This window comes from Glandiceps talaboti, chromosome 6 (genome assembly GCF_964340395.1).
Source record: "Glandiceps talaboti chromosome 6, keGlaTala1.1, whole genome shotgun sequence".
Lineage (NCBI taxonomy): Eukaryota > Metazoa > Hemichordata > Enteropneusta > Spengelidae > Glandiceps > Glandiceps talaboti.
In genome coordinates, this window is record NC_135554.1 from 17,137,784 (window position 1) to 17,162,014 (window position 24,231).

General features: G+C 37.2%; 1 protein-coding gene across 1 annotated transcript; it reads left to right on the plus strand.

Moving 5' to 3' along the window:
• The first annotated feature begins 1,273 nt into the window (after positions 1–1,273).
• Positions 1,274–17,963, plus strand: LOC144436614 (very low-density lipoprotein receptor-like). The gene is made up of 12 exons (XM_078125438.1): positions 1,274–1,916; positions 2,408–2,518; positions 7,824–7,946; positions 10,686–10,805; positions 11,063–11,431; positions 11,609–11,860; positions 12,059–12,479; positions 12,797–13,027; positions 13,174–13,574; positions 13,775–14,117; positions 14,359–14,479; positions 14,883–17,963. Exons 1-12 carry the CDS (start codon positions 1,844–1,846, stop codon positions 14,910–14,912), a joined length of 2,595 nt encoding a protein of 864 aa, XP_077981564.1. The 5' UTR covers positions 1,274–1,843; the 3' UTR covers positions 14,913–17,963.
• Positions 17,964–24,231: the final 6,268 nt, after the last annotated feature.

The following is a 24,231-nucleotide window of genomic DNA, read 5'->3' on the forward strand; positions in this document are numbered from 1 at the left end:
ACCCCACCTAGTTTTTCACTGCCGACCCTAAACTTTTTTTTTACATATTCGAGTAAAAAATAATAAAATTGCAAAATGATTATGAAGCCTCACGGGAAATACTGGATGCGGAAACTGACATCAACTTAAAAAACAATATAAAACTGTTCTTCCAAACTGTAATGGCCGTACATGAGAGACCATATGGAAAACAATGGAAAACCTGAACTAGACACACATGAGAAAAAAATATGATAAAATAAAATTAAAAATCTACCTCCTACCTATTCTAAAAATTGAGCGTAATCAGAACCGCACAAGTGTTTTATTTGGCCTTAGCCAAATTACAAAATAATGTTGTAGATACTAGATGTACATGTGTCTTGTGACCTCAGACGATTGCGTCAGATTTGTTAGCACTGTGACATGCTGTGTATGCGTACGCTTTTGTCATGTCAGGTGCCATGCTAGGTGTTCCATTAATTTCCCCGGTAAATTTCTGACCGTTCTGGGTGCTGGCTGTATGATATGACCGGTTGCGATAGTTCAAAATAAAAACATTGTAGCACAATCTTACTTGCATGTACCACCGCACCAACCCAACACATGTACTCAACATCCATTCACATGTATTGATGATCACGCATCCAGGGGGACGGAAGAGCCAGAGCTAGCTGGCTGAGACAACGTTTCCTTCATGTTCGACCTCAGCTGTCTGACTAAGGACCGGGACATGGGGAATTGAACTTGAAACGAATCATAGGTTGAGAATAAAATGTTTGAAAAAGCTCAAATTTGTGCCATTTTGACACATGGACTTCGTATTTTTGTTGGGCCACGTGGATTTGATATGGTTCTACGAAGGTCACATAAATTATTTTCCCGCCATTTCACCTGCATTCTAATCTTGACAATTTGCGTTTGATGAAAGCCGACAAGAGTCGCGAGTCAATGAGCCTACTTACTACTTTCGCAGAATCGGTCCTTCCGCTTTTGGCAGCAGTTCAAAAGAGATATCGCACTATAGTAATCGTATTTCGGAACTTCGTTGTCATGGAAAAAGTTAAAATTGGCATATATGACGATTTTTAGATTTTCGCAAATGCTTTTCTTCAATCTTTATGCTTGAAAATTGTCAATATTAGTGTGTTAGGTAAGTCGTCACACTGCGTACGCATAACCTTCTTGGGCGGAGTCACGTGCAGAATATCAATCCGCGAGTTTACTACGACCGAGCGATGACTGAAAATGAATGGAAATATTCATGCAAAAATAGTTTTCCACCTAATCTATCTCATATTTTACTCTAGCCAAATCCGTAGACTTCATTTTTCATTTTGTTTTCAATTATTTGATCTTGACCAATAATTCCACGTTTTTCTATTCGTATTTTAAGCAAAATTGTCTTCTAAACATATCCGTGGGAGTGTTATGATAGTCTGTTTACTGCCGTTCTACATAATGGCATTACTCCCTCTTCTGTAACAGTCGTAAATTATTTTTTGGGGGAAATAATCACACCTGTTTTATTTTTAAAAATCCCATTTATATAAGAGAAATCAAAAAATCTTACTTTCGAATATTTACTATCAGCGGGGTATCGGGAAATATTATCTTTGGAAGAAATTGGCACAGTGTGCGCACTATTTTATTCGTTGCCATTCCAGTAGTGTCAGTTTCAAGACACCCATTCCCAGTACCTTTCGCGCCAACCGGTATACAAGCATCAGGCATAACAACAGTTCAGAACGACACAGAGGACAGTTACGATACGTGTAGTGTGTACTCTACTCTCAGTTACGACGTTTTTTTAAACAAGATTTCTTGGATATATTACGGATTCTGATTCAGGAACAAATTATATATGGCTCCAAGTCCACGGATTACCACACTTTTGTGTTTTCTAGTCATATTTTTTAGGATACATCAAGCTCAAGGTGAGTGGCGAAGTGAGAGTCCTTTTCGTGAGGGTTGTTGTACATGTATGCAGACTGTATGCCGGCCATGTCGTTTGCTCGTCAAGCAGACTGGCTTATGGAGCACCTTATTTTGACGACTTTATGAAGCAACAGTCAACGAATTATGTTTCAATTACTTCAAAAGTAACACAAGAAGTAGATATCACGATGTGAATTTGTTTCCACTGCTAATTTTGTGAGGGAAATGGAAGTGTCTGGGACTGTCTGGGTTTTGTAAACCATGTACATTGTAAAATGGAGCACGTTTTGTGTGTTATTCATGGCGTGTTGCTTGGCCTCCAAACACCAACCGGTATTGTGTTTTATTTAGCTCTTATTGTACGGTGTTCTCCAGGAATCGTTTCTATGCAGTTTATGATCCGCTCAATATTCCAGAAATGTGATCAGAAAAAAGAAAGAAATATTACCCAGTTTTCCCATTTTATTTACATAAATAATTTGTTTTACAGCCGAGTGTGACAGCGAACTTTTTGAGTGTAATAACGGTAGATGTATTCCCCAGTCATGGAAATGCGACGATGATGACGACTGCCAAGACAATTCTGACGAAGATAGCTGCCGTAAGTGCCAATATATTTATCTTGAAGTTGTATATCTTTTTACCATGTCGTGTGATTACAGTTGACTTTGCTTCAACATTCACGCCATACCTTTCAGCCACGTCGACTGCCACCACGCATTTTTTATTCTATGTTGGCTGTTGGCTTGGTTTCTGAAAGTGTTAGTGATCGATGGCCAATCCAATGCTACTATGATCTGAAGTTCACTAAAAGTTGTGAATGTAGTTAAAAAATAAGAGTGGATACACCCAAGGCTTGATCATTCAGTTCATGTTCCCGGTGGATCACGCGTATCACATTACATGTTCGACCATGATGTTACCGGTGTTGTGAAAATTCAAACCGGTGTTAGATTTTCCTGAACACTTTCCAAGGATAGTTTAGTTGGACAGACAGACAGTCAGTCAGTCAGTGAATAATGTTGTTTAAGTAGTTAATAAACCTACACGCTGTCGATGATCTTGATTCCAAGATGTAATATTACGAAGGTTTGTTGTGGATAGTATTTTTTTTAAATTTTGAGTAGTAAGTGAAAGTGTTTTCACAATCTTGTTGTAAATGACGATATGGAAATTCTTTTTCCTACAAATTCTACATTTGACAAGTCAACAGCATATTTTGTGTGTTTGTGAGTTTTCGAATGGCATTTGGGATAGGTTTTTCTCGAAAATTGGGTGTGTAGTACATGACTACATACTATGACGCGGTAATTTTCTAATGTTTTGGTCGCGACCGCCATGTACCGGTTGTGATTGACAGCCGGCCTATTGACGTCAGGCCGGTTTTGAAATATGATTGGTTGTTTGACCTCGCAAGACGTCACACACCCACTGCCTGCCCATCGTCTTTACGTCATATCGGGTGTCAACAGATACTACCTTGCTGATTGGCCTGTTTCAAACGCACGAGGTACCACATGATTATTTTCGTCCTATGGCAGTACAGTACTTAGCATAATTATCTCGTGAGCAAGGAGAGGTTGTGGTACGCCTACCAATAATGAAAACAAACGTTGATACACACCAACTCTCGTTTGCTGTGTATTTTATTTCACCAAGAAACTAACAATAGTAGAATAATGGTGATAATATTTACAAGCTTAGCTTGTGACATTTGTATACTGTGAACATCAAAACGAAAAATCCAAATGTTCAATTAAACTTGTCCTTTATTGTGAAGGATGTGTCATCCTGGCACATTGCCAAGTGATGAGTCGGCAACAGAGAACATATCAGACAACTTGGTGCATATTACATACGTTTCGTGGGGATAAGATGTTACATTACAATTTAGAATTGTTGCTTTCTCAACCAAGGGTGAAATCACTTTGTTTTAGCACTAGCTATAATGAGCAAATTCAGAATTAGTTACATTGATGTAGAAAAAGTGAGTTAAAATAATAAATGGAATGGAAAGACAAGGCATGATGTAATAACTCATGAATAAGTTGTATAAAAATAGACAGTATAGAAGCATGTTTACAAACATTCACCAAATCAATAAGATGTTGTCGGGTGAATCATCAGAATGAATAATTAAGCTGTGTAGTACTACATGGATACATGCTACATGGCACACATTTTTTGGTTTCAAGCCCTTCCTAAAACTAAGGATGAGAAAAAAAGAAGATTTTTTTAAAAATAAATTTTTCACTCCCTTTTTTTTGTCTCATTGAATGTAGTTATTTTCATCTCTAACTGAAAATGCAACTTATGCAAATCAAAGAAATATTTTGATCCTCTGAATTTTCCCACATGATAAATTTGTAATTTCACTTGTGGTGAAAAGTGATTTTTAAAAAATAGTTTTATGGCTGTAGTCACTGTCTGTACTTCTGCATACTATCTTTCCTATTAATGTGATCTGATTTGCTTATTTTGGTAATAAACCAAGGACATCACTGTAGGGATATTTTATGTTGTAGGTGTGGCCCACATTTTTCTTCAAGGGCAGTCAATGCTGGTGGTCAGTTTAATTTTTGTGTCCCCATGTCGTGCATATCAGAAGAGATAACTAACTTCCTACTTAGTACATTGGTACATAAGCTTAATGTTTGTACTGTTTGGTGTTTGGATGAAAGTATCTTGAATAATGACTCTATTGTTGACATGCAGAGACCACATCCTGTTGGATTTGCAGTTGTCTTTTTAAAAAAGGGCCTTGGCATAATTTCTGAGATCTATGGCTTTCAAGGTAAATAGCCAAGCAAAAGTTGTGTTAGATATGTTGTGTATATTGTGGTAACTTATTACACAAGGTGTGCCATGGTTGTAGTTGTAGTTGTGGTTTGTTTCCTCCAGTGAAATAAATAAGCAGAGGATCACATGATTTTTCCTGACCCTTGACCCTAACACAATCATTAGGGTGGACATCTTTGAAGGAACTGAAGCAGCTTTTTGTCGTCGTCAAGGGGTTTTGATTGTCCTTGTAACCATATTTTGACTTGATCCATGATGACTCGGATTTATCTGATCAGCATCTTGGCCTTGGTTTTGATGGTGAACCCAAGTAGAGGTGTGTACTTAGCAAATTAGTCTACCTGTGACACTAAAAAATGTCCATTTTTCTTATGCATTGAATTTGAAACTGTTCTCATGTTGGCTTTCAGTGTGTTAGCAGTCACAGTGGTATGCTACTTGTAGAGTTAAAGTATCTAAGTCTGTTATGAAATCGTTGCATTTCACTCTTTTACAAGAGTGTAAATTAAGTGTTTCAGCGCTGTTAGGCGTGATATGTACCTTCCATTGTAAAGTTAAAATATGCGCAATAGGGGTCAAGGACATGTGAAGTCATACATTACACAGACAGTGGTTCCATTTATACATCAAAGATGTCCTGTTGAAACACCAATGTTTCCATGTTTGATGATGGCATCGCCGCATGTACTAGAAAATAGAATCATTGCAATTTCAAACTGCCAATGCAACTGTTCTATGTATTATATATTCATGACTCTGGTGGGTGTCTTCATCATGGTACACTTTATCGAAATCAATTTTTTTTTCAGTTATTACTATTGCCAAAAGTAAAATTAGGTTTTATGAAAATGAAAAATTTGAACAAATATATTTTATTTGTAAGGAAAATGCAGTCGTGCAAGGAAAATGGGTGTATGATCATGATCAGACATAGCGTGATTTCCAAAATTATATATATTAAAAAGAGGCGGGGTTTCTGTACAGTAATAAATTTGACATAACAATGCTACAACAATATAAATAATATGCTGTGTAAACATGTCGCTGAAGTGTGTCCGGTGAGAACATCACACCATACTGTATTTAGCATGCAAGTAACATTTGAGAATAGACAGGAAGATTGCAAAAACACTTGAGCCTCGGGTGATCAACAAAATCAGCTGAGCTGGGTACATTTCTCATGGAAGTACCATGGCTTCATAGTCTGAGAAATCAAAATATGCCTTCAGTTACAAGGAAGCGTGATCAATGTCAAAATAAGGACTTCATTTGCCACCCCTTGATGTTTTTGCATAATTAAGAAGTACGTAGAAATAGAAATTTGTATCATGCCCCCATAGGCAGTGAATTGGAAATATCACACACAAGCTACTTAGCAATGAGGTGAGGAAAATGCCCAAGTCTAATGGATTAAGTAATGCCTTTTTGTCGCTCTTCATAGATTTGAGTTGTGGGTGAAATGTGGTGCCAAATGTGGTTTCACACTTCGAGATAAAGATATCATGACTGCCTGTGTGGTCAACTTGAGTGAAAACGCATCCCTAGCTAATACATGCATTTTGATCTATACTGCATATTATAGACATTCACACCTTTCCTAGCTCATTGCCACCTTCTGAGACATTTCTTTTGTTTCAACTTGTGGGGGTATTTTTAGGGGTAATTACAATGCAACACTTCTGAGACCTTAATACAGATGAAGTGGGTGGGACAATACTGAAGTGTGAAACTGATTTTTATTTGGGGATTAGGCAAAGATCAGCTGTTTGTTTATGTTGTGGATTCAAGGAAAGGTTATAGTGATGTTGTGTTTTCAATATTTTCGTATTTGCCAGAGGTCATTTCTTAGATACAAATTTAATATTAACAGATTCATACAAAGTCTGTTTCCCCATATTCCAGATAAGAATTGGGAAATCTGCAAAAATAATCACATTTTAGCTTCATTCTCGGGAGGTGGACAAGAAACAAATTGAACAGAAAAAAAACCCAGAGGACTATTAAATAAGTCCTTCAAAAGTGTACAACAGTATTAGCATACAAGTATAGGAAAAACATCTCTGGGAGTCTGTCTAACAACACGCTGAAGGTCACTAGAAGGTGATTCAATTTTGATTGGTTGACGATCTATCAGGCCATTCATAATGAGGGGTGTTTCTCATCGGCTGATGTTATGTCCAGGAATCCTGACTATGGTGGTTATAAATTATGGGTAGAGTCATCAGTTCTTGTCTGTCATTGGGCCAAATAACCTTGTTTGAGAAATGTTATGTTGTGTCTGAACCAGGGTTAAATTTTAATGTGTTATGCAACTTGCAAAAGCTGAATGTAGCAGGGAGGGGATAAGATAACTAAATACTACCTAAAGTGTCTTCACGTGCAGAACAAATATGATAATATATTGAAACATGTAGACAGTAAATATAACATTGTTTATTAATGTAGTATTTGGAGACTCAGATAGCTACCTGCTAAATTATATCAGGCATATTTTACACCGTGTCATCACAGAACAGTTGCAGAAAGGGTTGTCAGAGGGAAGTGTTTGAGACTAATAAGCCAAATGTTGGCTGTCAGCCAAATTATGATAACTTGAACTTGGTGTCTGGTTTTGCTGAATATTATTGTCTGACGTGTGCACTTCTAGACGTTCGGTATGGCATGTTTTACGTGTCAGGACATCCACAGTGGTAATTAATATGCAAAATAGGCTCAGCCATGATGTATTGCTATTAACTTTAAGTGTGGCGTGATCCCTGCATTGTCATGCTGCCGACTTGATTTGTTGTTTCTGTGTACCAAATGCATGCTGATTTCAGGAGTTCTCTTGTGTCATTTGGGCGGTTACAGAAGTTTGTTGCCCTGTATTAGAAGGACAGCTTGCTGGATTATGTAAATTGTGATTGTTTTGTGTTTTGAATTACAAGCATGTGTGAAGAATGATTTACTTCAGGAACAGCAGCTCATCAAAATCTTCTAAAATTTTAATTTTTTCTTGAATTTTTGCAAATTTTTAGTGTTTTTAAGTCAATCTGACAAAATAATTACAATTTTACATTTCTTAGAAGTTTGAAAGTAAAGTGTGCATCTTTTTTGTTTATTTTTAGCGAGGAGAACATGTGCAGAAACAGAGTTCAAATGTACTAATGACAAATGCATACCAAGGAGGTGGCAATGTGATGGTGATAATGATTGCGATGATGGCTCAGATGAAGATGCAAATATGTGCCGTAAGTATCCATTCTCTCTTGAAGTATGTATGTGACAAGCTGCAAAGTATACAAGACAAATAATTGAATAGTGTATAATCTTGAAATACACTATAACTACCCTTTGATAATATGCTGCAATTATAGCAGGTATAAGAATTAAGGTTGAATTAAATTTCGCAAAGTGTGCTGCACTATGAACAAGCTAGGATCGGAGCAAAACACAGTTTGTATACTTAGTGTACTTCACTATATAATTAAGATGCATAATCGTGGGTAGTGAATTCCACAACTTACATAAGTGTGTGTGTGTGTGTGTGTGTGTGTGTGTGTGTGTGTGGTGGGGGGGGTGGCTCTTTCAAAGCATAGGTTCAATGACTGACAGTTATCAAGGCTGCTAAATGCATTCCCTGGTGTTTGTACAGATAACTGTGGCCAGTTACATTTATTAAACTGGTCAATGACCTATAAAAATGTAACTATGGTCAGTTGCATTAATTAAACTGGTCAGTGACCCTAAGGCTGTGAAATTGTAATTATGCAGTGGTGTGACATGTGTTATGTCACCATGTGATTCACCAATTACATATGCAAAATTTGCTATTGGGGGCATCAGGAAGTTTCTAACAATCACAATAACCAATTAATCTTTGTGTGAGAGGCCTGCCACAGGCAACAAACAAATAACATGAAGGTGACCACAGATAGGTACTTCAAAATATTTACTTTGTCAATTTAGTAGTGAGTTTGTTACCTATGTATGTTTCAAAGGACCTAACTAGTTTGTTTATAAATTGCTGAAGTGCAAGTACCAGTAAATGTATTTATCTGTGGTGTATATGTTGTTAGTTATCTTTTAGATAATGGTGTTAATTCCAACCTGAGAATCATGAGAATACATGATCTTACATAAGTTTGACATAACAATTATTATATCTTTAGAAATACTTGGGTCAATTGATTTCTGTAACTAATGGGGGAGTAATGAAGGTACATGGCTATGTTTGACCTTGTGTATGCCAAAAGTTGCTAATGTTTCTCCAAAACTGCCAGCAAAAATAACTGTGGAGTTTGTCGATCCCATTATTATGTTCTCTGCATGCCATTGTACCAAGTAAAGAACTTGTAGAGGTAAACGATTGTCTATTAATGGTGGTCACAAGTGAATATATATAGGAGAAAGGGCAAACCCTGTATTGTCTTGCCAAAGCATGCCCAGTACAAGTGCCTGTTTAGTGATACAAATCTTAGTTTCAATATCAACACACAAGCGATTGTCCTCAAGCATTCCTATGCAAATGTCAATGCACAGTGACCAGTAAATTTCTCACGCTCACACCTTCTTTACACTGGGTTCAACTTTTACCGAATTTTAGTTTTATGGCGGTTAATCACATACTAGCTTACAAAAAATGATAAAGGACTGCATGATATTTCAACTTGTCAAGTTCAAGATGTGTTTTGGTACGCAAGACTGAATGTAACCTATATCAAAGTATAAGTCAAAATAGTAAGGTGGTAATATTTTGAACTGTGGAAACATTAGGAAAGTACCGTAAGTGTTTTGACATCACAACTGTTACTATTGAAATAATTGCTTTGATGAATTGATGTATATTGTGTGTGTATATATATAAGCATTTCTCTCTCTTCCAAAATTGTTCACCGTTACTCTAGATCATTCTAACTTTGTACCAGCTCAAGGAAGGAGCGAAGTTCAATAGATTTTTTTCCCATACATTCCCTATGGAAATTTCATCTTTTTGTGCCTATTCAATCAGTTCAGGGTTATCCTTTGTGGAATGTCACCTATTCATTTGTTTAGGGTGGTTATTCATTTGTTTAGGGTGGTTCACCACATAGCATGGAAGTTTATGAAAGGCTACTGTTGTACTGAGTTGCAAATTTAGTAGAAGAGTAGAGTTTTGGCAGATATATTGTCAGCACAAATGATTGCATGCTTGATGCATATTTATATATATCTATATACACCAAAGTGGTGGGAAGTTTGACAAGGGGAAATAGCTCAGTTTCAACAGCCAATCCATTCAGAACTGGTTTCTATAAGAGGTTGGTGATTAAAAATGTGGCCATTGTATAAATACCTTGCGCTTGAAGGTATATTGATTGATAATGGGTCATGTTAGACAGTTATAAAACTTTCAATATCCTATCCTCATGGAAACAGGAATATCTGGAAGGACGTTCCCAGATTATTGGTCTTTTGGAACATTTCTAAATCACTGATATTTGTTTACAAAAGTAACTCTGATAGCATTATTTTATTTAATGTTTGCTGTGACATGTTTTTTTTATCCAACTAATCAATGAAGTCTAGAACAATAGTATTACTGTAAAACAAAAACGACAGATGTTCTTTTATTTGGTCTTGGCAGGCATAGCATCCTGTCCTCTTTTGAATAAAGGCAGTTCTTCATTCTAATTTGCAGTCATCTTAACCCAGCCAACTGTAGATGAGAAATACATATGACATGTAATGAATTTTGTGAAACATGCGAGGGTGCTTGACTTGTCCTCTGAGTGTTTGATTTCAGTAACCCATTTTCTGTTCCTGTATAGACACAATATGTGCAGAAAAATTAACGGTGTGTAGTTCTACATGAATTTTGATGTGTGTGTGGTCTTTAAGGGGAGATCTAGTTACCCATGTAATTTTACTCTTACAACCAAATCGTGTAGATCATTTGACACAATCGAAGGATTTGCAGTACTAAAGAAATGACTTCATTGTTCTTCCAGGTGAAAGAACATGTAGAAGTGATCATTTCAGTTGTGGAGAAGGTAGTGTTTGCATCCCAGCTTCATGGAGGTGTGACCGCGATAACGACTGTACTAATGGTGCTGATGAAGAAGACTGCGGTAAGTGTTTGCTAAACTAGTAGTACATACATACATACATACATACATACATACATACATACATACATACATACATACATACATACATACATACATACATACATACATACATTCATTATAATTAACAATTCTGTTTTACCTATTCCTAAATGGATAGGAGCAGTGACAGAATAAGTTGCTACTAAAAGAATATTTGAGCTGTTGATCTGGCACTACAATGAAATGGCTAATGATATGATATGTATACAAATTTACAGGTGAAATAACTTGTGCCTCGGATGAATACTCCTGTACAAATGGTAAATGTATCACAGCAAGGTGGGTTTGTGATCATGACGACGATTGCGGAGATAAATCAGACGAATTAGACTGTCCAGAGCCTACATGTGCCTCCATGGAATACATGTGCAACAACAGTTACTGCATCCCCAACAGGTGGCTTTGTGATGGTGACTCCGACTGTTTGGATAATTCTGATGAAGGTGAAGAAGTATGTGGCACTCCAAACCCCCCATCGCCATGCTCATCTAGGGAATTTACATGCTCAAATCAAGAATGCATTCATATTTCATGGCACTGTGATGGCGATAAGGACTGCGAAGATGAATCTGATGAACTGAACTGTCGTAAGTATTTCATTTCCTTTTGTTTAGTGTACAAAGGTCACACTGTTACAAACAAAGTGACAAATTCTCTCTTTTTGAAGGTTGAAGTATCAGAATTAAGCATGAAAGTGCCAAAAACTTGACAATTGCTTGTTTTATTCACAAAGTAAATATGTACCTTGTCTACTTTCTTGACAGCTCGTCATACATGTGAACACGATCAGTTCACATGCAACAACGGCGACTGCATCATGGGAATATTAGAGTGTAATGGTGAAAGAGATTGTCGAGATGGTTCAGATGAATGGGATTGCTCAACGACACCTGCACCATGTGATACAAGGACCAGCTTCAAGTGTGACAACGGTAATTGTATTGACCTGTCTAAAGTCTGCGATGTTAGGGATGACTGTGGAGATTGGTCAGATGAACCACGAGAAGGCCAATGTGGTAAGTGATTTTGCAAATCACCCGAAATCAAATCATTTGAACATAACATCATCTTGGATGACTTTACCATACCAAGGTCATATAAATTTTTGGCTGTCTTTGTGAAGATTGCTAACACTTGCCAGGATAACTTTTCTTGTAAGAGTAAAGTAGAAATGTTTTTATAGAATACTGATGAATTTATCATCTTGTTTGCAGATATTGATGAGTGTAGAACTAACAATGGTGGCTGTACACATCTTTGCCAAGATAAACCCATTGGACATGTTTGTTCTTGCAACCATGGTTACAAGTTATTAGATGATGGCAAGACTTGTGAAGACATCGATGAATGTCAAATTCCTGGCACATGCAGTCAAATTTGTAACAATACCAAGGGTGGATTTAAATGCGGCTGCCTCGAACACTATGAACTCGACGGTGATCATAGTACATGCAAAGCTGCTGGACATGAGCCATTGCTGCTGTTTGCCAACAGAAGGGACATCAGAGAAGTTGACCTTGCGACCAGGGAATACAGAGAACTTGTGAGTGATCTACGATCTGCAATTGCACTAGACTATGACTACCAACAAGGATACTTGTATTGGACTGATGTTGGAATGGAGAAGATTCTTAGGTATGTATGAAACTACAACTGAAAACAATCCTAGTAGAAAGAAAGCTTTGTAATATTAGTTCTAGACACAAAGTTTTACAAAGTGGACAAGTGCCTTGTTGCATTTACCTTCTGATAATGACATTTTCCCATGGGGAGAATGTGTAAAATAACTATGGTAAACTTACTTTTAGAAGGGTATATATATCCCCTAAGCCTGCCACGATCACTGTCTTTCACATTGACTTCACCTGAAAAAGGTTAAACTTTCCAAAGGTTAGTATTTTACGTGATGTTCAATTTTGTAACAATACATGAACTATCTGTCAATTTTTCAGGATTAAAATGGATGGTGGTAATGTTGAAGCAGAAGTCCTTATTGACCAAGTGAACACCCCAGATGGCATTGCAATTGACTGGCTCTACCAGAATCTTTACTGGACCGACACAGGTACCAATACTATTGAAGTTGCCCATTTAGAAGAAAGACATGGAGCTTTCCAAAGAACTGTGCTGATTGATGAAGGATTTGATGAACCAAGAGCTATTGTTGTGGATCCCAAGGAAGGGTAAGTGTTCAAAAACTGTTCTTGGACAGCTACAATTTGTTGCATTTTTCTTGTATTGTAAAACAAGTATATTGATTTTTCAACTGAAGTTTGTAAGCAGCAGGCATAAAATCTAATAGGTTGTCTATTTCTTTTTCCTTTGATAGTTTCATGTACTGGAGTGACTGGGGAGAACCAGCAAAGATTGAAAAGGCAGGTATGAATGGATTGCACCGTCAGACTCTGGTGGATTCAGACATTCAGTGGCCTAACGGAATCTCCATTGACTATGTCTCAAGACGGATCTATTGGGTTGACGCAAAACTGCATTTGCTTGGAAGTGTTGGTTTGAATGGTGAAAATAGAATCAATATTATCACTTCACCTACTATCCTGCCTCATCCCTTCTCTGTGGCTGTATTTGGTGACCTCATGTACTGGACCGACTGGGTAACTGAGCAAATATACAGTGCCAACAAATTCACAGGAGCTGGAAATAAAGCCATTACTGACAAATTGTACTCACCCATGGGCATCCGTGTGTACCACGCACTGAAACAAGAAAGTGGTAAGTAAACTGCAAATGACATAACACCTTGCAATGTAAAGAATTATAACACCAAGTTTAATTTTAATCGTGATGTTTGGGGGTGGTGCTTGCTTATGGATTTGTTGATATATTGGTTGACAGCTTGTTTTGAGAAACTGCTACCAAATTGATTCTTTCAAATGCAGTTATTGTTAAGTCATTTTTCTGTTCTCCTTCAGGAATAAACTATTGTGGTGAAGACAACGGTAAATGTTCACACATCTGTGTAGCAGCACCTCATATATCAGAAAGATCGTCACAGTACTCCTGCCTGTGTCCTGTTGGTAGTCAACTTATGGAAGATGGACATACTTGTGATGTTGAAGGTATTACACCACACATGGGAATTGGAATGAACGTCTCTGTAACAACAACACCAGTGCCTGTAACACCAGCAGTTGTATTGGCAGGCCCTGTGGACCACAAGTCTTCTATTACTGTTGGAACTTTAGTTGGCATCGTATTTGGGGTACTTCTCCTTCTGTTGTGTCTTGGTGGAGTGATTGGATTCTGTCTATGGAGGTAAGGCAACATTTAGCATCAAATTATGTATGTCTCTCTGTATGTACATGCAAGTTTCTATGTTATGTGTTTGTTGATTGACCTATCGAGTGAAATAACAAAAATATAGTTGTCACATTGTTTATCAAATACACAAATGTCTAGCCATTCTGAACATATGAATTTCAGTTAGGTTTGTCATTCCCCAAATTGGAATGTATGAAATGATGATATTAATATTGTCGTTTCTAATCTGTTTCAGGAACTACATAAGCAGAAGCAAACGCTCAATGAACTTTGATAACCCTGTATATAGAAAAACTACAGAAGATCAATTTGCAATAGAAAAATATCAACATAATCCTGGTAGAACGTATCCACCGGTAAGTCTTAACAACTACATTCATTTTTGTCTTCAACTGCTTGAACTTGGCACATGTATAAAATGAGATCTTACTTCAATCATTTTTAATTGGTACACGAGACAGGATTTAATGCTGATAAATTTGATAGACAAATAAGTAACATTTTTTGCATAATACAAAATCCTTGTCCGATACTTTTCATGCTGCGGACAATTCAAATAACCCTAAATCAATAGTTCTACTCTGTAACAAGAAGTGTATACCAATCAATCAAGTGTTTCCAAAGAAAAATTGCAGTGCTACAAATCTTTTCTCATATTGCAGTGCTTGGTTTTATTTCCACATTGTACTATTTTTTGTAAAACTCAAAATGATAAGATGTCTTACTTTGTTTTCTTTCTCTCTCTCTTTTCCTCTACAGCTCACAGTAGTTAGCACAGAAGACGTTTAACAGGAAGTTATTTCAAGATCTTAGCATTCTATCGTAGATTTTGTATGAGGGAGATAGATGGCACACTGGGGTGACAGCTCAGTACAGTCTTTGTAAATAAATATATATAGATATATATTCTACCCTGTGCTCGTATATTTACCTTAGTTTACAAATCTAGCTTCATGTATAGTTCATTAAAAAGAAAGTGTTCGCCAAGTAGGAACAAGCTCAAGTCATAGAGATTCAGGCTAGATCAAAAAATAAGTTTGAAAAACAATTTGAAAAAATCCCAAAAAAAAAAAATGTTTGCTAAAATTACCAAAAAAAATATTAGTAATTCCTTAGTTGCATGTGTAGTGTAATTTATAGCAAAGATAGTAGTTTAGTGAATGCTGAGTGAAAATGGTTCCTCTCTGATTTTTGCATTACCTCTGAATGATCATGATATATTTATAAGAAAGGTTGTTTAAAATTGGGTGTATTAAAACTTAGGATTGTTTTGAACTGTCACCCCAGTAGCAGATCTAAATATATTTGGCTGCTCCAAAAGTCAGCAAAATTTAGAGGAGAGAGTGTCTCCCACTTTTGCCTTGAAATAGGGCATTACACAGTATATTTATTTTTTCAAACTATCAGCAAATGGGCCAAACAAAGCTGTATAGTGCCGTATAAACAAACAATTTTTTTTTAATGACCCACTGGCTGGAAGTTTGATAAAACTTGGAAGTGTTTTTGAGTTTGGAGGGGGGGGGGGGGACTTGGGGAGGGGGTAAAGAGGGTAGACTTTGTTCTAAAGATTTAGAGCTTTGAAATTAAAATTTCAAACGAAAAAAAAAAAAACATCGGACGCGAAAACAAGGTAATCACAGAAAGATGTTATTTCTGCTTGCATTTTAAAGCAACAATTCTGTAAATACGACAGTTATGTTTATATAAACAATACAAAAATAAATGGAAACCTGTTGTGGAGACATGAACATAAAAAATTATGAAAAACTTTGTCATTCAAGGGTCTCGTGATTTCTTTCCTTCACTTTGTAAATATGCCATTTTTTCCAAACTTTATAGTCACATTGAGAAATCTAGAGCATTGGGATTAAAAGTCAAAAAGGGGAAAAAAAATGCAACTCATATTTAGTAATATTTAGGTGTTAGCTGTGTGTAGTAGAAACTTGTAGTGAATAAGGGTTGAGAAGTATTTATGCAAAATTTTACTAAGAGACCCGAGAAACCATTTACTTTTGTCAGATTTCCACAACAGTTATTCCTACAAAAAAGATAACTTGGTTATGTAAAAAAAGAAAAATAATGAAGAGGGAGAAAAGTGACCTGCCTGTTGTACAATTACATATAGACCTGAAGTGGATGTGAAATTGATGATGGTATTATTTGTAATGTTCAAAGTTACCACCTGTAGTTACTTTTCCTTTTGGGGGGAGGGGATGTTTCAATGTGTGGCATTTTACGTACAATGACTTGCTCAGCGTTTTCATACTCATAGTGTTTGCGTGTTTTTTCAAAGAAGCTGAAAGGAGACAAAAAAACGTACCATACCAAATGGGAAATTGGATGAAGTGGATATTTTTTACATTTATCTGTCTTTTGTTGCTTCTTTAGTTAAGTAGTTACCTCCAAACCAGTCTTGACACACTTGCTCAACTGTGAATTTTCTACAGTTTGTGTAAACTTAAAATTATTGTATAGAAAGCAGATTGCTTTGTTATTTCAATGTATAAAGTATACATAGTTGGTCATGCTTGTAAGCCAGCCTTTGTTTGTCCAATTCTGTTTAATGGTGCCAGAGTTTGGTAAATTTTTGCATCCTGTCAAACCAGTGAAACTTGTAACAATGGGGAAGTTTGAAAATTTGTGATTTAAGTTGAGTGCAGTGCTACTGTCTTTTATTTCGTATTTATGTTTTATTTTCATTTTTTTTTTTTTTTAAAAACATGAATTTTATGGAAATTTATTTGTGGCACACAAAGACAACCCAAAAATGCTAATGGTGTTTTCCCAACTCTTACCCTGATTGTATATTATCCATTCCAACCAAGAGCCAAATATTTTTTGGTTAGATAGCAAAATTAAGGGTTTAATTGGACTGAAGTTGTCATGAGAATCTTACTGTTTTGTGTTAAATTGTGTGGCTAGACTGTACAGTACCACACAGGAATCTATATATTACTTTGGAGTGCAAAATAGTGATGTGATGGAATTTGAAGAATCTCGTTTTTTGTGTTAAACATGTTTCAGTACATAGGAGCTGAACAGGCTTTTCAAAGAAGCGTTGTTACCCAATGGATGCTTCTATGCACCCATTCAAATATAGGAGAGGAGCTGCACAGGCTTTTCAATGAACCGTTGTTACCCACTGACTGCTTTTCAAATATAACTAAAGGGCCACTTCATGGTCTGGTTTATTTATGATAATGTACTGTTGGGGGGAGGAGGGGGGGGGGGGTTATATGATAAGAATACTTATATGGATTGTATTTCCTGGCTTCAGGAAATAAAACTATAATTTCCTTTTTGTTTTTTGAAAAAGAGCCCTTTTTAAAGACCCTGAAATATTGCCCATTTCTGCATGGACTTGATAACCGATAGACATTTAAATTTTGGATATCATATACCTGCAGTTTGTATCAAACTTGGGTTATTTGTAAAACCTTTCTATTCTTTATCAAGGATGAGTAAATTTTTTTTTTTAATTTTTTTTTTTTTTTTTTTTGGGGGGGGGGGAGGTGTCAAACCTGAATGAAGTAGATATCTCTGAGTAAAATGTACCATTTACTGGAGTTATTAGTGTTCTTTCATTTTGATTCTCATAGAAGCAGACTACTGTTATTTGTATTATTTTGGGAAGAATTTTGCTCATGCCTTGCATGGTGAAGAGCAGCCTCTACAAGAACAGTCACCGACAGTACCTAATTGCAATTGTAGCAAAAGAAATGACAAAATTGTAGAGATAGACAATTCCAACGCCATTGTGCAAATCTAAGTCTGTGTGTCCATTCCTATGTATTGGGTTAAATATTTAATATTAAAAGAAACTATTTGTGTCAAAAATAACAGTTGTGTCTTGTGAAAGTTGTACAAACCTGTCTTATGGTAGACTGACTCGGTACTGATTTGGTTTATAGTTACACTATGTAACTGGTCATTTGATGTTGCTACAGATTTCTCTAAAATTGTTCCCTTGTCAAGTCTACCATAAGTGCAGTGCATTGCGGATCTGTGTGTTGTATAGTGTGTTGAACTTTGAAGAGAATGTGTTGAGTTTGAGGCTGGTTGATTGTAATCACAAAAGAGCCATGCCACGCCACGCCACACCATGCCAGTACTTTGGTACCACTGCCACAGTGCCAGGTGGCATGCCCCACCTCTGCTAATGTTCATGAAGTTTAAACCTTGTGTATGAGTGTTTTCCAATGGAATGGTGAATTTGATGTTGCAAATAGGCTGTGTTTAACGAAAAGGCAAAAGAAATATAGCAACATGAAGGTATTAAAAGTTAACTGAAGTGCCGAGATGTACGAGCGTACATTGCCCCAGACATGAACAGGCCATGGCCGTGATGACTCTCTGTACCCCCATATAGGCTGAACTTTTTGTGAACCCAATACACAAATACAGTACGTGCATTTCTGATTGCTGATACCACCTGTTAACTGGATGCAGGTTCAATAGTTTTTCAACTTTTGTTCTGAGTAACGATGCCACCAATTGCGTGTCTGTTAGTTTTTATTTCATTCACAACCCATGCTTCTAAGAGTGGGACATTCCGACTCTAAACACAACGTCTAGTGGTTGACTAGATCTGTATGTTGTGTATGCAAACATTTTGACTTCTGACGAGCGTGTTACTGAATAAATTTAACGTGTACAGTCAGTCGATGTATATGGTTTCTTCAACGACCAATGTTATGAAATATTCAGAAGTAGACAGGTAAAACTTCTAGTACACGTTCTCTGTTTATAAACATTTGGCTGCCAGGGGAGCCTGTAACTTGGCCACATGCCAAGTTTTCTATTCACCCGATCTCCATGGAATGTATGAATGGTATGCAAATGACGCCATTTTTGGCTGTGTGCCCATATACTAACATCATGTGATACATCCGAAAGTGAATACCATGTCACATGTGAACAGTGATAGTATACAAAAAAAGGGCGTGGATATAGGGCGCCGTCAGCGGAACTTCTACTGCAATGGCATCAAATCACACTTCATGAAGCCCTGTAATTTTAGACAGGTATAACACGAGGTTACCAAAATAGTTGCAAAATATGAGAGCGAATGAGAAAAGACAATAAACTGTCCCAGCTCAAATCGATTTTGAAAGTGTTGTCAAACGTGTAAGCTATATTGATTGTGAATACACTTAAAAACACGACATTAACCGTTATATGCAAATTCAACCATCACGGTTTCACGATATCCATTGGGTATTTTTAACCCAGCAGGTCCCATGATGTGTGTATATCGATCCTTTACCCGAACTACACTTGACCATCTGTTAAATGTGGAGATCAGTTGTATATAAAAATACAACAGAAATGGGTCAAACTAAATTATACGGAAGGAAGGAAGTTTAACATTGTAACCGAATATTATTAGTAGATTTACATGTAAATACCACTCCGCCATCGGTGCCCACACGTGCATGGTTAGTCATATCGGAAGAAATATTCAAACGGCAGGTGATCCCACCACCGAGTACAATAGTGCACTATGGTCAAACTATAATTTAGCATTCTGGTGACAAGGGTGTGCATGTACATTTACTAGCAGTACCAGATGTGAATGTATCACACGAGCCCGTGTGTGTGTGTGTGTGTGTGTGTGTGTGTGTGTGTGTGTGTGTATGTGTATGTGTGTCATGTACTTGACCAAATTAGGGAACAATTAGTATTTACGTAGTGGTGAGGGTGGACACTTGTGAAAACAAGGACATGTCGGAAGCCATTTAGAGGCATACAATTTCAAACCATATAACAGTTAGGCACATAATTGAAGGCTATAGAGTACTTGAATATTGTCTTGAGATACCACACTTTACCCTCAATACATTATTGTGTTTCATTTATTTATTTATTTGTTTATTTATATATATATATATATATATATATATATATATTTATTTATTTATTTTACTTATGTATTTAATTTGATATTCTTTGTGTCATATAAGCCAGAGGGCTGGATGTGTTTCTTTTTTTGTAAATTTTATTTAAGTACTGTATAATTTGTTAAGTCCACCACAGACAATTATACTTGTCTGTGAGTCCATATAGGACACCGAAATAAACAATAACATAACATAACATAACATAACATAACATAGCATAACATAACATAACATATATGGCTATATTGCCCTCATTTTAATGTATACAGAGACATTGTAATGAACAATATGTAAAGAGATGTTAAGGCAGACCCATTCTCATATCGGTCACCTGCCTCGTTATATCAAATATGGTTGGCGGTGAAGCTATAAGAAATTTGCAAATGTGCTCATAAACGACCGCTCCTGAGGATTAGTTTGGTTCAAATCATGAGCAAAATATTTCGTGATACTGTCAGAACGTCAGAATTTTCATGGCCACCCTTTGCACCCCAACTTTTTTCGTACCCCCCCCCCCGTCGTAAATTCTGCTAGTTGCCTAATTGATGAACAGGGGGGAAAAGAAAGGGACTGTCCCTGTAAGTAGGTTTTCCGCGAAACGTTTTCAAAAGTTACATGTAATAATGATATCACCAAGTTGAACGTGTTTCCGTGTCTTAAATCACCGGTACGGGCCGGTATTAAGAGAGATCTTCGAAGTCACGGATAGCCTCTAGACTACAGTGTCCCCCCTATGTACAAAATGTACATGTATCCGAGTCATAATCGATCACTGCACTACGAAGTCTTTATATGTGTGCTCAGATCGAGCTTGGTGCCTAGAAACGAGAATGGCACCACCACCGTCGTAAATCACAGCGTCTTTCACGGCACCGTCCAAGTACAAAGACATACGCCATCCACAAATGAAATGACATTTAGAGTAATCAGTAAACATATAACATAGTATGTATGGTTCTTTAATATTCTCTGAACTAACTTCAAAATTGAATGCTTTCTGTCGACCCTTCACTTTCATTTGAGAGAGAGAAAAAACCGTGAAAATGGCGGGAAAATTCCGCAACGTACACACGGATATCCTGTCCCCTGCCCAACACAGATAAATTATAACATAACACAATTCAATATATCAAACCCGACCTATTTTTGAAAACTATACGAGCAACACAACTGTGCATTCTTGTTTCTTTTGCTTCACGTGATGTTTACTATAAATCAAATCGTCGATTTTGGTTTGGGCATTCCGGTATTGATAAATATCATGACTGAACCCGACTGTGGTTTCGCCATTTCGAATGAGGGAGTAAGATATACTAAAAGTATACTAGGCCACATTACTACATAGCTGTTGGGTCAGGGTAAATGTAAAACGAGATCTTAGGCCAAAAAAAGAAAGAATTCTTTCTAGTCGGGACAGTTTGTCTAAAGTCGTGCGACGCCGCGAATTATTTTTTTTTAATCTCAACAAACCTGTCACTCAATACGTTATGACAGTTCTTTTTACTTATATAGTACTTTAGACTTTAGAGCAAGTGTGTATGTGGGACAGTTGTCATTAGCTTGTTCATGGCTTGCATTTGTCTTCACTGAAGTAGGGAGGGTTATTTTTGTGTTTCTCCCAATTGCAAGACTGCATGGGCTGGACAAACACGGAAAAGTGAGGGTATATTTAAGTGATGTGCGTGCGCGTGCTGACCAGAAATTTTTTTTTCTGTTTTGGGCCTTAGCTCAGGCAGTGAGATGTTTTAGAAAGTCTGAGTGAATCAAGTCTAAATGTAACAAGGCCAAGTTTTTGTTGATGAAATAAAACAAAATGAAAATTGACAAAATTTGGAAGATACATATGGGGCATGTGTATGGTAACACACGCGAAATTTCAATGAATTTAATTTTATTTGTGAAAATTTGTTTTGAAAAGAGCGCTCGACCGGGGCACAGGACATTCATAGCACGTGGACATTTGATTTCAGACAGACATATATACAAGCGACAACGTGTGGTTGATATAAGGTCACCGCGCCAGGGTTCCAAATGGAGGCCTGTTCGTGATGGGAACCAGAATCACTATAAAGAAGTTACCGCTGGCTGAACTACAGTGTACAATATACTAGTATTCCACCCGTAAGGATGATGACAGCGCAGCCAGCGGTAACAATGGGTCAGGGAACAAGGATGTCGTTTTCATCTGGTCAACGCGGTATGCCAATAGTGCAAATTTTCTAGATATTTTGTATTGTAAAGGCCTAAAAATAGTTTGGTTCCGGTTAGCCGATCCATCTAGTTTTTCACTGCCGACCCTAAACTTTTTTTTACGTATTCGAGAAAAAAATTAATGAAATCGCGAAAATTGTGAAGTCTCGCAAGAATTAGTGGATGCGAAACCTGACATCAAACAAATAAAATAAAAATCTACCCACCCCACTATTCTAAATTTGAGCGTAATTGAAACCACACATTTTTTTTAAATTAGGCCTAAGATTATGTAGTTTTTTTCATCTAAAGCAACGTTTAATGATCCGGTACTACAGAAGACACTTTTTTATCCCCTCCAAGGAACGGCGGGGGGGGGGGGGGGTGTCTTCTCAAGTCGTGCTTTTCTATATAGACACCAGCCTCTGTCTAGTCTTACTGGTACGAAATAACCTTCACAGCGTAGTAAACTAACCCAGAAATTTCGTTTTTAACTTTTAAGTTAACGCATTATGGCCATGTATTCGTATAATTATACATAGATTATGTTCCAATCAACTAAAAAATATTAGAATACAGTATTTATATTACATGGACACTATGGTACGTACGTACTAGCACTGTGATACTACAAGGCTGTAGGGCCTTAGTATAGTACTCTTGCTGCCAGACTTCGTCACGGTCTTTCTGTATGGCGCCTCAAGTGCGCCACGAGCGCGCGGCGAAATCATAGCAAAGTCACTCACATGCACGTCTTGCCACCCGCAGCGTACCTGGCTCAGAAACCATTTATTTATCTATTACATTTATTTATTTATTTATTTAATGATGAACCACTACAACGCCAGTCGCACTTAGTGTGCCTTTAATACCGAAAGACGAATGTCAGCCATGGCAGCGAGATTAGTAGACCTACTCGTCATCTATAAGTGTAAGTTTTATCGAGTGTGTGTTGCACGTGTGTTGTTGTTAAACAGTCGAGCTGTTTGGGGGCGCTGTTTTACCCTCGCCCTTCACTCCCGATCCCCTTCACTCAGTCTCGGGAAATTGCTTCCTACAACCCTTTATTCAGTTAATAATATAAACAGTAACGGCACACACACTCCTACAAATTAATTACAATAGACATATGAGGTATAATTTCTTGAAGTTCAAACAAAATCCATGGTCAGCAGCCAACTGAACGGTTTCTGTCAGCATGTCACACTGTGCATGTGATGTTTGTGTGCTATTTTTATGTGTCTATCACACCAAGCTTCTCCGAAAAGAACTATTACAGTAAAACAATCAAGCCATGAGATTTTCCTAAGGATCGGCCAGTTTCTCCAGCCTGGGGGGGGGGGGTGGATTCTTAAATCGAATCGGGCCGGCAAAAACTCAATGACCCCCCCCCCCTATCTGTAAAACCAAAAAAACAGGCTGACCCCTATCACTTAATTCTAAAACATGATGACCCCCCCCCCCCCATATAACATGACGGGTCTAATTATTGACTACACAGGGTAAATATATTCCAAAAGGAGTTTAATAGCATCTTGACAGTGAAATGTAGGGGGGGGGGTTAACTATGAAAAGTCAATTTTGTGACTATTCAGACATTTTCAGACAATAATTTCCAAGCTTTACTAGACAGCACCAACATGTAAAAAGCAACTACATAGGGTTGAACTACTTTTGAAATATACTTTGATAGCATCTTGACAGTAAGAGGGGAAGAGCTTGAGACTGGGATATGTCCACCTCATATGGGTAGTCCGAGGGAGTCTCCCTCTTGAAGCCCTTGAGGATATTTACTCTTAAAGCCAATATTTAGGCTATTCAGACCCTTTCAAGCAATAACTCAATCCATGCTTTACAATGCAGAACCATCAAATATCAGAAACTATTCTTTATAACTAACATAGGGTTGAAATATGTTCTTAAAACGTTAAATGGCATCAGTATATACATGTAGTAAAGGTCAGCACATCTAATGGTAGTATCATTGGTAGGGGAGATTTGGAGTTTAAGGCAATTTT

Bases quoted from the DNA above. Each gene is read 5' to 3' on its own strand.
- LOC144436614 (XM_078125438.1), top strand. From the start codon at position 1,844: ATGGCTCCAAGTCCACGGATTACCACACTTTTGTGTTTTCTAGTCATA. The intron at 11,432-11,608 runs GTAAGTATTTCA...CTTTCTTGACAG, and splicing joins ATCTGATGAACTGAACTGTC to CTCGTCATACATGTGAACAC. The intron at 11,861-12,058 runs GTAAGTGATTTT...TCTTGTTTGCAG, and splicing joins ACCACGAGAAGGCCAATGTG to ATATTGATGAGTGTAGAACT.